The following is a 17245-nucleotide window of genomic DNA, read 5'->3' as shown; positions in this document are numbered from 1 at the left end:
GCGCTGCTGTCTATGGAGTCGCACAGAGTCAGACACTACTGATGTGACTTAGCAGCAGCAGAAGCTTATAGAACTAGTTTTCTGACTGTGGTGACAAATGTGGCCATGGCCGTCCCTCCCCAGAGCATAGAGCCTGGCCAGAGAGACTGATGTGACAGTAATCATGTCAGTGGCATGAGCCTTAAAAGATAAGGAAGTGAAGCTGCCAGCTGAACCTGCAGTGGGGACACCTAACCTAACCGGTAGGTCTGGGGAGCCTCCTGGAGGCAGTGACCTTGAAACTAAAGCCGACAGAGTGTGAAAGATGGTGTGAGTGAGGGCAGAGAGAAAGGAGGTTCTCAATCCTGGAGGTTGGCAGGCCGGGAGGGATCTTTGGAACCACGCTCAGGAGGTTTGACGTTTTAGGTGCTGAGGTGCTTTCGCAGCCCAGAGCATCCTAAGCTGAACAAAGGAAGCATGTGCTCAATCACTCTGTCCTCTGGTGCCTACATTATGCTTTACTGTCTCAAATAAGACAAGGATGATCATCGCAGAAGGCCCTGTGTTGAAGCAAGCTCCGAAGAAGGGAACCTCCTTGGTCACATAGATTGTCACTTCCAGTTTTCAGAGTGTAGTCTGAGTATAGGTAAACAAACAAACAGACCATTCAGCAGCTCAGTCAGCAATTTACTGCAGGCCATTATTATACATCTCTCCTTCCTTTTCCCCTTCCTCTTGCCTCTCCCCAACTTGATAGCATGCAGGGCTGTGGCTTTGCACTATTTTGTGTTACTGATAAGGAAACATAATCAAATTTCCACTAGAGTTGGTCTAAACAGAAAGAATGAGTCCTAGAAGAAAAACATCCCTAAGGAGTCCTGAAAGAGCCTCCCTGGTGGTCCAGTGGTTAAGGCTCTGTGCTTGCACTGCATGGGGCACAGGTTTGATCCCTAATTGGGGAACTAAGATCCTGCATGCTATATAAGTCCTGATAGAGAACTTACCATGAAAAGGCCACCTTACAAGTGAGTATGGACATGAGGAGACCTAAATCTAGGTGGTAGCAGACAGAGCTGGACTGGGTGTCACTGAGTGGCCTTGAGCTATATCACTTTGTGGGCTCCAGGGGTCACACCAGTTAGGTTAGAGCTAGACTGCTGCTCTCTAAGATCCTGCTGATATACAAATACAGGAATCCTTGAAGCCAGAGAGAAGAATGGCACGAAGTATAAGAGAACTTTGCAGCCACATGTGAGGTGCATGATGCTGGTGTTACCTAGAACTTGGAGATAAGGAGGCCTGGCTTGGGCCATAAACTATAAATAATAACAGCTCCTGAGCTGGAAGAATGGCACTGTGTAAATTTGGACTAGAAAGGACCATGGACAGACCAGCATTGCTAACTGATCTGCTCTGTGGAGCCTGGGAAATCAAGAAACATTATGAATAAATTCTGCCCTCCTCACAGAGGCACTTTGGTGCTCACATGAGCCACACAGCTCTCTTGTCTGCAATGGCAGGGATCTGCCTGTGAGTCTTCCCCGTGGGGTCATGTTTCTGTCCTCCGTTTCCTTGGAGCCTTAACCTAGTTACCTCCTGGTCCTTCCATTTCAGCTGGGCTGGGAGATGGGTGCTTCATTCTCAGAGGGCCCCTTGGGGGCTCTCCCAAGGGAGTTTCATATATTCTACAAAGTTCATATCTGAAGTGAGACCATCCCCACACTTATATCCAGATATCTTGAAAATCCATCCATATTTGTGCATTATGGTAATGGACAAAAACTTAGTTTTCCAGAAGAAAGAGACATATTTTAATATTCTTAGTATTATTTTGCATCATATCATTTTGTAAAAGGGCAATGCCATAACTCATTTTGAATTGTTGCATTTCTTGGCTTTTATATACCCATCTGATTTTAGAGGGCTATCATGTGGATAATGGTAGTTTGGTTAAAGACTGGGAACAAGGAAAAAAAAATAAAATAAAATAAAACAAGACTGGGAACAAGGACACGGGAGTCTGACTGTGCCCAAATCCCAACTCTGCTACTTGCTGAGAATATCACCTTGGATGAGGTTACCCAGGGGATGGGGATGAGTACTTACAATCGTTGTGATGCATGAAAGTCGCTTAGCACATAATAGTGTGGGAGCTGCCATTATGTCTGGGCTGTTCTTAGTCAGTCGTGTCCCGACTCTGCAACCCCATGGACTGTAGCCCAGGTTCTTCTGTCCATGGGGATTCTCCAGGCAAGAATACTGGAGTGGGTTGCCATGCCCTCCTCCAGGGAATCTTCCCAACCCAGGGATTGAACCCATGTCTCCTGCATTGTAGGTGGATTCTTTATCATTTGAGCCACCAGGGAAGCCCACTGTTAGGTCTGAGTTGCATTTTTATTATCAGTCCCATTATTTTGACTAATAAAAGTATTGTCATAGCCACAGCAAAGAAATTGCTCCCAACTGGTCTCAACCAAGTAGCTTACCTTTCCTGGATTAGATGGTGTACAAAGCAGGACTGATCAGCTGTTCCACAAGCATTTCTTCCCTTCATACTGCCTGGGCTCCTTGCCGGTGATGGGAGTGCCTTTGACAGATGCCACAGAAGTGAATGTTTCTGAGTCCCTAACTGCACTGACACAGCTTACAGAATAAAGAACCCTTTTAAAATGAGCAGCATTTTAAAAATCCTTTTTTGAAACTCAAGGCTTCCTTGGTGGCTCAGATGATAAAAAAATCTGCCCGCAATGTGGGAGACCCAGGTTCAATCCCTGAGGCAGGAAGATTTCCTGGAGAAGGGAATGGCTACTCCCTCCAATTTTCTTGCCTGGAGAATTCCATGGACAGAGGGAGCCTGGTGGGGTCACAAAGAGTTGGACAGTACTGAGTGGCTAACACTTGAAGCCTAAGTTTTCTTGATTCCAGATTTACTGATGAGAATACTCTAAGGTGATCCATGATTCTCAGTGGTGGCTGGTGGCCACCCGGGTTCAAAGGTAGGCAAATTGTTCAGCCTTTCTGTGCTGCACCCTCCTTATTTGTGAAATGGGAGTAATAATGAATAGCACATCTACCCTCTGGGTTGTGTGAGGACTAAATGAGGTAAGCCACGTTGAACACACAGCCCTCAAGCTGGTGTTGATGCGCGTCTTTATTAATGGTGCTGTGCTCTCTCACAGACGGAGCTTATAATGGATGCTGCCCATAAACAAAAGAGTGTACAATTCAAGAAAACCATGGAGGTAAGTCTTACTATATTGCTTTTTTAAAAACATGGTGGCATTTTATGAAATCCTGTGCTGTGTATCAACATTTTCCTGAAAATAACATTTGTGCAGTCTTTTAGAGAAAACAGCCTTTAGTGGTGGTTTGCCTTTCTTTCCTTTTAAGGCCTTGGAAAGATTGAGGATGAAATTAGAAGAAATACAGTGATGTTATCTTTCCAGTAACCTGGGAAAATATAGCAAGTCACCTTAAATATTTCAGACCAGGGCATGTATACTATATGATACCTTCATCTTGTTGGATTTGAACTTCTTCCCTGTAAGACTGTTTTGAATCTTGATTTACCTATTTTTATTGAGTTTTAAGATATTTGCAAACTGTAAAAGCCTTCTTTGCTTTAAGTAATTCCTTTTAAAAATGCTTATCAAGATAGAACTGAGACAAGTTGCTGGGATCTCACACTGGCTTTTCATGAATCCCCTACTGTTGAATTGTGTTACTGGAACATCTGTGACTCCATCTTTGTACAGAAATATCATCATATATTCTGTGTCTGTGACATCATACCCAGTTACCTGGTCAAAAAAGAAAATGCCACCAATGTTGATGGCGTATGCAGTCTATTCTGCATTTTTTCTTTTGTCGGGGAAGTGTGAGATTTCCTTAGTTCTGTCTTGCCACAGCAAAGATTTGAAACAGCAGACTAGGGTTTACAGCTCGGTTCCAGCTCAGAGTTTTATTCGGCAAGCAAAGGAAAGTATACCCTCAAGGCATGAAGGCAGGCCGACCCCAAAGGAGAGGCCTCAATCCATCTTGGCTTCCTCCTTTTGTACGTTTGTCTCCTCCCCACCTTGAGCCTACCCTGTGCAAATTGGGCTAGCCAAGAAGTATTTGTTTCACCTGAAGTTCTCACTCCAGTCTGCAGATATTCTTTTGTTCCATTTTTATGGGCTTTTCCCTTTCTTTGTCTTTTAGCCACTGCCATTTTGGACTCCTTTTTCCTATTCTAACTACCTAACACTTTGATGCAGAGCACCTGAAAAGCGATTGATAGAGAATGATGTCAGTATAATGCAGAAATGGTGTTGGTTGATATATGATCACTCCCAGAATTTTTATGTTTTGAGCAATCTAGGGAAAGCTCTCTCGCAAAGAGAAAGCCTTATTGAAATATAAATTTCCTATTCCCTCTGCCTACATTTAGAGCTGTAACATTGTTAAACTTTTTGCTTCAACTGTCAAAAATTTAGAAAACACAAGAAGAGAAAGGAAGAGTATTGTATTTGCCCATTTTTTGCTTAGTGTTTTTTTTTTTTTCTTCTTCTTCTTCTAATGTTTCAAGGTTTCTTTTTATAATTTTGTTTTGCTTAGAGAACTTCTTCAGGAGTTTTTTAAGGTAGGTCTGCCAGTGATAACTACTCTTGTTACTGAAAACACCAAGGCCATGTGTCTGACACACAGTGAGGGCAAACAATACTAAAACATTGGAGTCTGGAACAAAGGTTTATTGCAGGGCCATGCAAGGAGATGGATGGCTCGTGCCTTAAAAACCCCAAACTCCCTGAAAGCTTTTAGCAAAGCCCTTTTATAGGAAAGGTGAGGGAGGGGTGTGGTTAGTTGTGGCAAACTTCTGGGTATCAGATCCTTTGTTCTTGAAGTCAGATCAATGTCAGGTAACAATGTTCCTGTAAATTTCTGCCAAATAAATGTTATTCTCTGTCCTGACAAGAAAGGACAGGGTCCAAAGGCACAACTCTCACCCACCAAGGTCCTGGTCCTGGCTAGGAGGAGGTAGATCTCAGTTGGCAGCTCCCTTGGGGCCAGGTTCCCACACCTTGCCCAGCTGTCATCACTGAGGGAGCTAGGTGTCCAAGCCAACTGGCCCTCAGGCTCCTCCGGCTGCCCAAGGGGGCGGGGCAGGTCCCACAGACTGTGACCCACACAAACTGCTGCTGATGTTAGGTCACAGAGACAAGGATGGGGGACAGGTTCAACACTGCTCCAAGGCCTGGGCCAAGGCGAGTGGGTGGCCTTGGTGAGGGCTTTTGAGCCCTACGTGACACAGTACTCACCCTGTTTCCTTGGTCCCCCATCACTTACTGGCCCAAGACCAGGGAACAGGCTGGAGGGCCCAGGGGAGAAGGCAAGTATCTACCTCTTACCGCACTCTCAACCTGATGACCACCACCCTACTGACCGCTGGCTGAATCAAGTCCCTCATGGTCTCTCATTGACAGTTGGTTGCTTGTGGGAAGGGCCCACTGTGGTGCTGGCCAATGGCTGAGCAGGGTCCGTTGCCTGGTAACAGTATGGAGTACTGTGTGCTAAGGGCTGCCCTTGCTATGCTCTGTTACACTTAGTTTTCCTTTAGTGATTTCCCTTTCATTCTTGAAGGATATTTTCACTGGATATAGGATTGTGTGTTGACAGTTTTCTTTTAGTACTTGAAAGATGTTGTGTCACTTCCTTGTGACTTCCATAGTTTCTAATAAGAAAACTGCTATAATTCAACTAATTTTCTCTTACGGATAAGGTATCATTTCTGTTTTAAGATCTTTTTTTTTTTTTTTTTAGTTCTCAGAAGTTCATCTCTGTGTCTTATCATGGATTTCTTTGGCTTTATCTTGTTTGCAGTTTGGTCAGTTTCTGGAATCTGTAGGTTTATATCTTTTGCCAAATTTGGAAAGCTTTCAGTCTTTATTTCTTCAGGTACTTTTTCAGTCCACTCTTCTCTCCTAGGATTCTAAGGACATGAATATTAGATCTTTTGTTATGGTGTCAAAGGTTCATGAGGCTCTGTTCATTTTTTTAAACCTGTTTGCTCTGTTTTTCAGATTAGATAATTTCTATTGTATTGTCTTCTAGTTCACCAGTTCTTTTTTCTGTCTCTCCCATTCATAAGTCTACCCTTTCAATTAGTAAAATTTTCAGTTCTAAAGTTTCCATTTGGTTCTTATTTATACCTTTTGTTTCTTTGCTGAGATTTTCTTTTTCTTTGCTAAAACTGTTTTTTCATTTTCCCACTGTGTTTGCAAATGTTTATTGAACATTTTTATGATAGCTGCCTTAAAATCTTTGTCAGATAATTGTAACATCTCTGTCGTCTTGATGTTGAAATCTCCTGATGGTCTTTTTTCGTGCAGTTTGAGATCCTCCTGGTTTTTGGTATGATGAGTGATATTCAACTGATATTGGACATTTTAGGTATTCTGTTGCAAGACTCTAAATCTTATTTAAATCTTCTGTTTTAGCTGCCTTACTCTGATACCACTCTAGCGGTGAGGTAAAGTGCCACCACATTAGTGCTATGAGGGGGTAAAATCCAGGTTCCTTTCTACCCCTTCCAGCCTCTACTGACACCATCGGGTCAGTGTTACTACTGGGGAGTGGTTAAAGTTCTTCCTCTCCACCAGAATGGGTCTGACGCCACTGCAGCAGGGAGGCAGTGTACCTCATTACTGCCAGGTGTAGATGGTGAAAGTCCAGGCTCCTCACAGAGTCTCTGCTTGCTCTGCGTGTGCTGCTCTGTTATCTCCAGGTAGGAATAAAAGTCCAAGTCTGATATTTGTCCTTCTCTGATAGCACCTTAGCAGGGGAGTTGGGAACCTCGTTAAAGCCTGGTGAGTGTGGAAGTCCCCATTTAGCCTTTGCTGGATGTGTGGTGGGTGGGAGAGGGCACAGTTTCTTCATGTGGTGTTTGGCTGCTGCAGAACTTGGAGGATTCTTCCTGTCCTACTGTGCTGTCCCATTTCTGGCCTTTTGGCTGGAGAGAGCAGGTTTCCATTGGGACTGTTTTTTGTTTATGCCCATCAGCATTTCTTGGTTGTCTGCTGCTTTGGCACCCATTCTGTGATATATGAGGCCAAAAGAAAACTCCAGGCACTTGCTTCTAGGTTACTGTCTGAGACCAGGGACATTAGTCAATCTGTCTTTTCTCTACCTTTTAGCATCTTGTGTTTGTTTTATGTAGAATGCTGAGGTTTTAGTTATACTTGTGTGGAGGAATAGGGAAGAGGACATCTGCTCTATCTTCCTTGGAGCCAATATACATTTTAAAAAAGACATTTTATGATATGCTTTTAGAGTCATAAATGTGATCATACCCCATCAATTTTATGTGAAGAATCTAAGACTATAAAATCATCCAAAATGAGAAAAACAAAATGCACTACTTTGTTCAGTACTTATATGAAAACTGTAAATGATTTAATTACCAAAAAATGGAGAAAGATTAAATTGTACAGCCTTTAAAGATATGATTATGAGGACTCTGCAGCAACAGAGAACAAGTCCCTAATATGTCATATTAAAAAACAATACAGAAAAGAGAAAGATTGATCACGGACAGCCTTAAAATTTAAGACTTCTTTAGAGCAAAAGAAAAAATATCATATGGTGAGAGATGTCATGGGAGAAAAATATTAGTACCACATGGGGCTTCCCAGGTGGCACTGGTGGTAAAGAAACCTCCTGCCAATGCAGGAGACATAAGAGATATGGCTTTGACCCCTGGGTTGGGAAGATCCCCTGGAGGAGGGCATGGCAGTCCACTCCAGTATTCTTGCCTAGAGAATCCCTTGGACAGAGAAGCCTGGTAGTGTCGCAAAGAGTTGGACATGACTGAAGTGACTTGGCATGCATTAGTAACATATAATTTACAGCCAGTTAGTGTTACTAGTATAGACTGAACTTTTAAAGATCAATTAAAATTATAATGCTCCAAAAAAAAGGTAAAGGACACGGAGTAGAAAGGATATACTACCTTAGCAATGAGATAAAATGCAAATTAAAAAGGGATATGCTTCTAGTATTAGAAAAGGTTAAAAACCTTTAGTGTTAGTGAGAGTATGAGGCCACCATACCCTCACATATGTGCTTATAGGAGTATAGATGAGGGCAGCCATTTTGTAGGGAAGTATGTATATATTCTTTTATCAAACAGTTATGCTTCTAGGAATTTGGTCTGTACATTCACACTACCCACAGTAAAAATTGGAGTGTTTTTATGTAATAAAAATAGGAAATAGGATAAATGTCCGTCAGTAAAGAGTAGGTTAAGGAAGTTATGGCGTATATATATTATATGTGTATGTGTGTGTGTTAACCCCAACTGAATTGCAGGTGAAGCTGAGAAATGTAGGAAGGCATGTGAGATATTTGACGAGCACAAACCAGCTCTGGAAAGGTGTCTTCATTCTCAGTCAAGCATTTTTGGGGGTTTTATCATTTTTTATTTATTAGCCAACTGATTCACAGCTTTGCTCTGTTTGAACAAGTCTTTGCTTCAAGAGTTGAAACACAGTTATTTGATTCAATAAGTGCACTTTGTGAACTGATTACACACTGCAGATAGTAATGGTAGCGCAGGAGAGACCACACCTACTTTTAAACTACCGAAAACAGAATTCTTTAAATCAAGAGGGAGCGTGACCACCTTGAGCTGCAGAAATGATGATCATTTCTGAGCTACAGAAATGAGATTGGTGCCCTCCCCACTGCCCACATGTGTAATGGGGCACATGAGAGTACTGACACATTGTTAGAGTACTGACACATTGTTATAGTTATCAGGACCAGATCATTGCATCTCAGTTCTGCCTGTAATGAATAAATGTTGGGTTACACATCCTCTAGTTACATCAGGATTTGATTTTGCCTAATTCATATTCAAACTTTTGTTTCAGTAAATGTTTAAAGTTCATGGACTTTGTGCCAAATAGGAGTTGTTAGTTCCTTGATCAGGTTGCCACTACATACATGATTTGGAAAGGGGATGGAGAAACCTTCCAAAGATAGCTTAAAAAGAGCATCTGCTCTGAGCACACACAGTCTAGATGTGATCACAGCCCTAATCAGTGTGCCCTCTTATTTGCTGGGGGTGGGGGGCACGGTTAGGGTGGCTCCTCCTCAGAGTCACAGTCTGCTTATCTGTTTTGATCCTCTTTTGTCTCATAACTACAAAGGCAAAGAAGAACTATGAGCAGAAGTGCCGAGACAAAGATGAAGCAGAGCAGGCTGTCCACCGCAATGCCAACATGGCAAACCCGAAGCAACAAGAAAAGGTACTTGGGAGAGCCAATAGCCTGAAAAATCCAAGATACACATATGTCAAGCTAGAGCCAATTAATAATCTTAGCAACAACAGAAAAATGGACTTGCACTCTAAGCTCCTGGCAATACCCTCCTTCAGGCTATTAGAGTCCTCTGAGCCAGAAAAACCCATGTCCTATTTTGAGGGTTAGGGAAGAGCTAGAGAAACCTGGTCATGGGGGAGGGGTTCTGATGTTTTCATCTTTCTTCAAAACTCCATCTCATGTGTTCCTTATAGCGAGGCTGCATTCTGCTTGGGTCTTTTATAAATTGAATTTTATGAAATCTGGATAAAGATTGTTAGCAATCAGAAGGTAGGGATATGTTTTAGGAAGATTTGAGGGCAAGTTAAATGATTAACTTACAAGAGAAACATAGGTATGACTTGTAACTTGTCTCTTCACAGACTTTGCTGTTAAACCTGTTTTGCCTTTAGAAGCCTGGCCCAGCATTCCTGACTTCTTGTTGTTTTTTTCTGGTCCTCACAGCTTTTTGTGAAACTGGCAACTTCAAAGACTGCAGTAGAAGACTCGGGTGAGGGGTGTGCTCCAATGGATGGGGGAGGATGGTGGTGGGGTAAATCTGTCTGAGAAAGGTAGTTTTCTATACTTTACGACAGTGAATATATGCCTGTACCATAGGATTAGCAAGGTATCTGAAGGAAGGAAGGGAGGATAGAGGGAAGGAAGGGAGGTGGGGAAGGGGGTATATCAGAACAACCCTGGAAAGTGCGAGGAGCAAAAGAGGCAGCAGTTTCTGGCCTCTTCCTGCTTAGCTCCTGCTGCCTGACAGGTGACTGAATGGCTTGGGGGCATGAAGGGGTCGAGTCATGCGATAGCTGCTTTGAAATCAGGTACTCACTCTTCTCGGGTACAATCATCTTAAAACCCCATTTCATCCCTGATAACGTCTTCTCTGCTGTGAAAGAAACAGCCACGTTTTGAGGTCTCGTCATCACTGAAATCTAAGGATCCAAACCAAGAGTTTGCAAAGGCTTCTAATTCCCAGTTTCCTACGAGAGACAAACCTCTCTTGACCGTGGTCCCTTAAGTCTCTAAATCCAAAACTGAAGTAACTTGCTAGTTCACTTTTCCATCTGCCTCATTTAATTTTCCTCAAAATGGAAAGAGGTGGAGGGAAACCCTGGTGAGGTTTTGTTTTTGTCAGCCTTTAGTTCTTTCTTTGGAACATTTCTGGCTGATTGTTTGGTTTTTCTTTAAAAAGAAAGTGATGCCTGCCTTTGCTTATTTTTCACAAAGCTATGATGAGGGTGAGATGTAATTATGGCCTACCAGCCTTCAGAGTCTCCAGGAGCCCCGTGAGCTCTTGGGAGGGGCCTGGGGGCTGGGACTGCGAGCCCCGCTCCTCCCAGCTTCCAGACCCAGGCCCCTCCCCTCCATTGCAGACAAGGTGTACATGCTGCACATCAACACGCTGGACAGGGTCCGGAATGAGTGGCAGAGCGAGCACATCAAGGCCTGCGAGGTACCTGGAAGCGCAAGGGCGGGTCTTTCTCCCTCTACTTTTGTCGAATTGCTTGAAGGCAAGTTAGAAATGTGGACTTTAAGTAGAGGACGGAAGGACTGGAATGTTTTCCCGCAAACCTTGTCTTTCTGCTTCTTGCCCATCCCGATCGTGCTGTCCCATCTGTCAGTGGCCTTGCTCCGTTTGCTTCACAGGTGTGAAGCAAACAATTAACGCTTGCTTTAGTGACGTCCAGGGCTTCCCTTGTGGCTCAGCTGGTAAAGAATCCGCCTGCAATACGGGAGACCTGGGTTCGATCCCTGGGTTGGGAAGATCCCCTGGAGAAGGGAAAGGCTACCCACTCCAGTATTCTGGCCTAGAGCGTTCCATGGGCTGTATAGTCTATGGGGTCGCAAAGAGTCGGACACGACTTTCGCTTTCTTGGTGACTTCCCACTGAAAGCTTCGGCTTTCTCTGTGACAAGGGGGTGCAGGGAGCAGCAGAGCTGGCTTTAGAGATTTTTATTCTCACACCTTTCGTTTTGCCATGGCCCTCCTCATTTTCAACACGTGCCTCACAATGTCCCAGAGAAAATAAAGACTCCGCCTGAAAACTTCCTCAAGTTTCTGTCACCCTGTCTATGCATTTTTCTTACCAGTGGTTCTCAAAGGGAGATCCTGGGACCTGTACCAACATCCTTGTTAGATGCAGATCTTATTATCAGACCAATTCCAGGCCTCCGGAATCAGAAACTCTGGGCCCACAGTGAGTGGGCTTTCTCAAGTAGAGGCGAATGGGGGCCATTCCCTAGTTTGTGGTGCTCGGGCTTCTCTTGTTGCAGAACACAAGCTCTGGAGGGTGTGGGCTTCCGTAGTGGTGGCTCCTGGGCTTCAGTAGTGGTGGCTCGTGGGCTTCAGAGCGCAAGCTCAGTAGTTGTGGCTCACGGGCTTAGCTGCCCTGCGGCCGGTGGGATCTTTCCAGACCAGGGACTGAATTAGCATTGCAAATTCTGCATTGCAATGTGTCCTGCATTGCAAAATGGACCCCCAACCACTGGACCATCAGGGAAACCTGAGGGCAAAACTTTGCATTGGAGGCTCTGGAAAGCTACCCACATGCAGATGTCCATTAGGCAGTTGGAAATGTGAGCCACAATTCAGGTTAGAACCCTGACGGCTGGGTTCACCATCACCCTTATGTACAAAAGTGTATCCAGTCCTATTGTGTTAGTATGTTATTAAAATCCATTTGCCAGAGTTAAAAGTGTTTGAGCTTCCTCATCGGTGGGTGGGAGTACACTAAATGAGACTATAAGCTTACAGATAATTCAAGGTTGAAATTGTTTCTTACATTATAGCCAGTCTAGACCCTTTCTCTGCATGTATGTACATGTTTCTACAGGTGTTTGAGACTCAAGAATGTGAACGAATAAACTTCTTTCGAAATGCACTGTGGTTACATATGAATCAGCTCTCAAAACAATGCGTCATAAGCGATGAGGTGAGTCAGAGTTATCCACAGAGGATGCTCTGCATGTTAGATTCGTAGACTGGGAGGAGTCAGAGATATTTGTTAGTTCATCCCGGGTCATTCGAGGCCCAGGTAGGTACAGTGACTGCTTACACAGTGAGTATGGACCCAGATAAACACCTAACTTGCCTGACTCTTGGCTCACTTTACCATCATGAATCTCTCACTGAGAAATTCAGAATTAGGGCAGGAGAGCAAAGAAAGGAGACCCAAATGCAGTTTAATTTATGGAAAACAGAGATGTCACAACATGAATGTGAGTCCCAGGGCCTGCTCCAGTCTGGAACGGAGTCACTCCAGGACAGTAAGTACCAGGAACTAGCAGGCTGAGCCACGCCCAGGCTAATGGTCACTCCAGGGCTCAGGGTTTAATGTCAGCAGTGTTAAGGGCCGTTAGTGACCCAGGTTTAACTCATGCACAGCAACTGTCCTGGGTTCCCAGGTCTCAGAGGGACCAGAATCAAATTATCACAACCTTCTTTCCTAAGAAATAGCCACTGTCACTTAGATGGGACATTCAGTTTTGAAAAATAATTAAACGCCCAGAAAACAGGATTGACTGAAGAAATTTTCTCCAATTGTCTTTGCATTTGTGTGTAGGATTGGTCATGGGACTTGGTATCTATTCTTTTCATCCCATCCATTTTTTTTTTTAAGTCTTTCTGCCAAGATTTCTGTGCTGCTACAAAGATATTATTTTTTGTCATCTTTTAAAAAAATGGAATAGCAGATATACATCAAAGAAATCCCTCTATGTGAGTCCAGGACATTGTGGTGTCTTCTTTTTTTTCTTTTCAAGACAAAATTTGGAAAATAGCCATTCATCAAACCTCCCATTTTAATACTCCATGCCACCGTTTTTATGGACGTACCTCTACCTTGATTTATCTTCTCTTTTGTTAGATGTATGAAGAAGTCCGTAAGAGTTTAGAGATGTGCAGCATTGAGAAGGACATTGAGTACTTTGTGAATCAACGCAGAACTGGGCAGACTCCACCAGGTGAATGGAGTGGTAGGCTGGGGGATGTTATTTAAGCAATTCTATCAGTCTTTCGTGTCACATGTCATTGAGAATGGAAGTCATCAGCTTCTTAATGTTTTATGTCTTGATGATTCCCTAGCACCCATCATGTATGAGAATTTCTACTGCCCCCAGAAGAATGCAGCCCCACCAGGAAAGGCTACAGGGCCTAACTCAGCAAGGTAATACCCAGCTTTCTTTCACATGAAGAAAAGTGCTTTTAGGGACTTCCCTGGTGGTCCAGTGGTTAAGACTCCACACTTCCACTGCAGGGAGTTCAGGTTTGATCTTTGGTTGGGGAACTAAGACGCCACATGCTGCAGTGAGGCCAAAACAAGAAAAGTACTTTTAATGAGCATTTTTATTTTTGGTGTTCCAATTCTAATACGAACATGTTAGAATCAGAATGTGTCTACCATTGCATTTGCTTCGATAGGTTTCTGGATTTTTGGAAATAGCGTTTTTAGGACAAATGTTAGTACAAATGGATTGTACTAGTCATAGTTCAAGGAGGATTGTGTCATGCCTGAGTGGCTATACTTTTCTATTAATAAATTTATTGATTTTTACTTATTTATTTATTATTGATTTGGTTGTACCGCGTCTTACTTGCAGCACACAGGATCTTTAGTTGCAGCATCTAGTTCCCTGACCAGGGACTGAACCCACACTCCCTGCACTGGGAACTTGGAATCTTAGCCATTGGACCACCTGGGGAGTCCCAATCCTAGACCTTTCTTGTAGAAAGCAAGAGTTCGCAAACTCTGGCTCCCTGTGAGTCAAATCCAGCCTACCTGTTTTGGTAGGGCCTACAAGTTAAGAACAGTTTTCATGTTCTTAAATGGTTGAGAAAAATTGAAACTGTTTTGTGCCATGTGAAAATTACATGAAACGTGAACATCAGTGTTCATATATAGAGTTTTGCTGCACTCATCTGTTTCCTTTCTGTCTATGGCTGCTTTCATGTTGGAGATGAGTAGCATTGAGATAGAAATATCATGTAGCCAGCAAAGCCTACATCAATTGCTATCTGGCCCTTTACAGAAAAAATTTGCTGCCCCTGATATAAAGCATTCTGAGGGAAGAGAAGCTTCTGTTTTACATACAGTCACCCTGAAATCTAAGCTGTTGAATTTTCAGTCCAAATTTTAAAAAGATAGGGGAGTGTTTGAGTGGGGAGAAAGCCAAGCGCAGGACTTCCCTGGTGGTCCAATAGTTAAGAATCCACCTCCCAATCCAAGGGACAGGGGTTTTAGCCCTGCTTGGGGAACTAAGATCTCGTGTGCCACGGGGCAACTAAGTCTGCGTGCCACACTAGAGAAGCCTGTGTGCCACAGCAAAGACCCAGCACACCCAAACACATAAATAATAATAAATATTTATGAAAAAGAATGCTAAGTGCTGCCCAAAGCAGTTACTATGAATTGTTTCCTTTAACTCTCAAGGTGAGGTAGGAGCTGTTTGACTTCCCATTTTGCATGTAGAGACTGTCCAAGGTGATCAGGAACTCTGGCCCACACAATAGATTTCTGGGCTGTGGAGCAGAGCTCTGGGCATCCTGCTCCCTAGCATAGGGTAGTATTTGCAGCCTAGATCCAGGAGGTCAGCACTGCAGAGCTTTTGTTTCATCTGAAGTCTTCTTAACCCTCCAGAGCAGAAACCCAATCTGACTAGCATGCAGTTTGTTTGTAGAGTGAAGTAGAAAATTAGAAAAAACAGCAAGAACTTATCTGAAAGATTTTGGTTTCCATTTCTTACAGGAGAGGACCTCTCCCAAATCCTAAAAGCTTACCAGGTATGCCACCAGGAAAGATCATTTGAAATCTTAGGTCAGGTTTTATTTAAGGTTGAGCAGCTAGAAGTTTGAAATAAAAGGAGAGAAGGGAATAAATAGTACAAAATTTCCAAGAGAATGAACTTATTATTAGAAACTATAATACTTGTTGTCAGAGTGGAATTTGGTAATTTGTGGTCTGTTTTATAGCTTATCCAAGAGAATTCAGTTAGTCAAGTACCAAAAGAAACTTATAAGGGATTTTTACTAAGAGACTAGTTCAACTTAGGCCATGAAAACTGCAAAACTGAGATATAGTTTCCTTTGGGTGACACTGAAATATAATTTATAGAAGATGTCTAGAAACATATAACCTAATATATTTTGTGCACTGCCCACAATTGGATCTTTCAGGAATCGCTCTGGTCTCTTTTTCTCTCTGAATTCCTGTAATACCTCTGGGAGAACCAAATATTTAGTGCTTTTTGTTAGTCTGTATTGCCTGGGTAATTACAAGATCCTTGAAGGCAGACATTTTGTTTTCTCCTGAATCAATCCCAAAATGTAACACAGTACTGGGCACATAGTCGGTTCTGAGCAAATACCTATTATTTGAATAAAAGATACACCTATCTATGTTCAAGGGAAGAGGGCAGAGACATCTTAGGCTGCATTTAGCATCTTAGCAAAAATTTAGTGGCTGAAATTACATCTTGGAACTCTGTAAGAATGTAAGTTAATTTATTTCTCATAACCTTTTAATTACCACTTGACAATATGGGATTTATTTTTGTCCATTTATGAAGATGATTTTACTGTGGGGAATGATAGCTGGGCAAGGATGAAAAAGAGCAAAGAAATTATAATAGGAATTTCCAGTATGTTTTCTGGCTTGTCGTTATAACTATTATTTGTAGGTTTTGTTGCCAAATATGTTTTCTTCCTACAAAATAGCAGTCACCAGACTCTGAGTGGAATGGTTTGATTTGAAAAGTGCTAAGATCTTATCCTGAAGAAATGTTAACTTAGTGTTGCTCTGTGTTCTGCCCTTTGCAGATGACCCTGATTACTCTTTACTTGATAATAACTACAGCTTGATCTATCAGTAACATCAGTGGTAAGAACCTTTCATCTTCACAGAATCAAGTTGCATTTAGACTAGTGACTGTAGTTTTGAAGTCTTTGAAGCTTCCTTACTAATATGACTGCAAACAAACAACGCCTTGCATCAGGTCTTACACTGGTGGGCATGGTGCACTTGCAGAATGGCCTCTCTGGTTCCCACAGCTGAGAGGGTGCCAAGACCATTCCACACCTACTCGAATGAGAATATTTCCCCTTTATTCTTGAACTCTTTATTTGCTCTTGTTAATCTCTTTTGTGGCTATTGCACACCTATACTTAAGGCACTGCTGCAAACAAATATGGGCTTCCCAGGTGACTCAGTGGTAAAGAATCCACCTGACAATACAGGAGACATGGGTTTGATGCCTGGGTGGGGAAGAGTCCCTGGAGAAGGAAATGGCAACCCACTCCAGTATTCTCGCCTGGGAAATCCCATGGGCAAGAGCATCATCGCGCACCAGGTGATTAGTGCTCTGACCTCGTTAGTAAAGCACAAAGGCTCCTGGAGCAGAACTGCTAAGCCCACAGTGGCTGCAAAGGTGATTCTTCCTGTATGGCACTCAGGTGCTGGCACTGGCACTCAACATGCCCCAAATCAGTGTCAACTGGAAGGAATGTCTCTGAAGCCAAAACAACATTACCAAATGAAACTCCTCATGAACTGTAATTCTTTTAACCCCAATGGGCATATACATATATATATGAGCAAAGAAAACCTATGAAAGGATATCTTCCTAAGCAGATAATAGGTTTTCTTTTCATCTATCCTTGTGTGTAATTTGTCTGCAGTGTTAATTTATTGCCTCTTTCATTAAAAACTCTTTTAAAGAGTTGATCTTCTTGCATGTTACTGATCTTAGTGTCTTCCTGGGAGTGATAGGAGGGGTGGGTAGGATTCAGAGTCACAGGGGAACTGGAAAAGTCTCTCTCCCACGCTTCTTGGTTTGGTGTTGGTGAAATTCACTGTCTCTTATGAAACAAAATCGATTAGACAGAAATACTCAGCTAAAACATTATTTATGTTTACATGTAAGTCT

At 42.9% G+C, this 17245-nt stretch overlaps 1 protein-coding gene across 1 annotated transcript in view; it reads left to right on the top strand.

Moving 5' to 3' along the window:
* The window catches only part of PSTPIP2 (proline-serine-threonine phosphatase interacting protein 2), a 77728-nt gene extending 61528 nt beyond the window's left edge, over positions 1-16200 (top strand). Inside the window, exons 6-14 of the mRNA XM_055417288.2 lie at positions 3159-3221; positions 9168-9266; positions 9783-9828; positions 10700-10779; positions 12160-12258; positions 13192-13288; positions 13410-13491; positions 15070-15104; positions 16140-16200. Of these exons, the coding sequence (XP_055273263.1) occupies positions 3159-3221; positions 9168-9266; positions 9783-9828; positions 10700-10779; positions 12160-12258; positions 13192-13288; positions 13410-13491; positions 15070-15104; positions 16140-16192 (654 nt within the window). The 3' untranslated portion in view covers positions 16193-16200. The remainder of the gene's footprint in view (positions 1-3158; positions 3222-9167; positions 9267-9782; positions 9829-10699; positions 10780-12159; positions 12259-13191; positions 13289-13409; positions 13492-15069; positions 15105-16139) is intronic.
* Positions 16201-17245: the final 1045 nt, after the last annotated feature.

The sequence above is a fragment of the Moschus berezovskii genome, chromosome 28 (assembly GCF_049115385.1).
Source record: "Moschus berezovskii isolate FMDL1 chromosome 28, NW_MosBer_1.0, whole genome shotgun sequence".
In the NCBI taxonomy this organism is placed as follows: domain Eukaryota; kingdom Metazoa; phylum Chordata; class Mammalia; order Artiodactyla; family Moschidae; genus Moschus; species Moschus berezovskii.
Note: the sequence above shows the minus strand (reverse complement) of the source record. Positions and strands in the feature narration are given on the sequence as shown.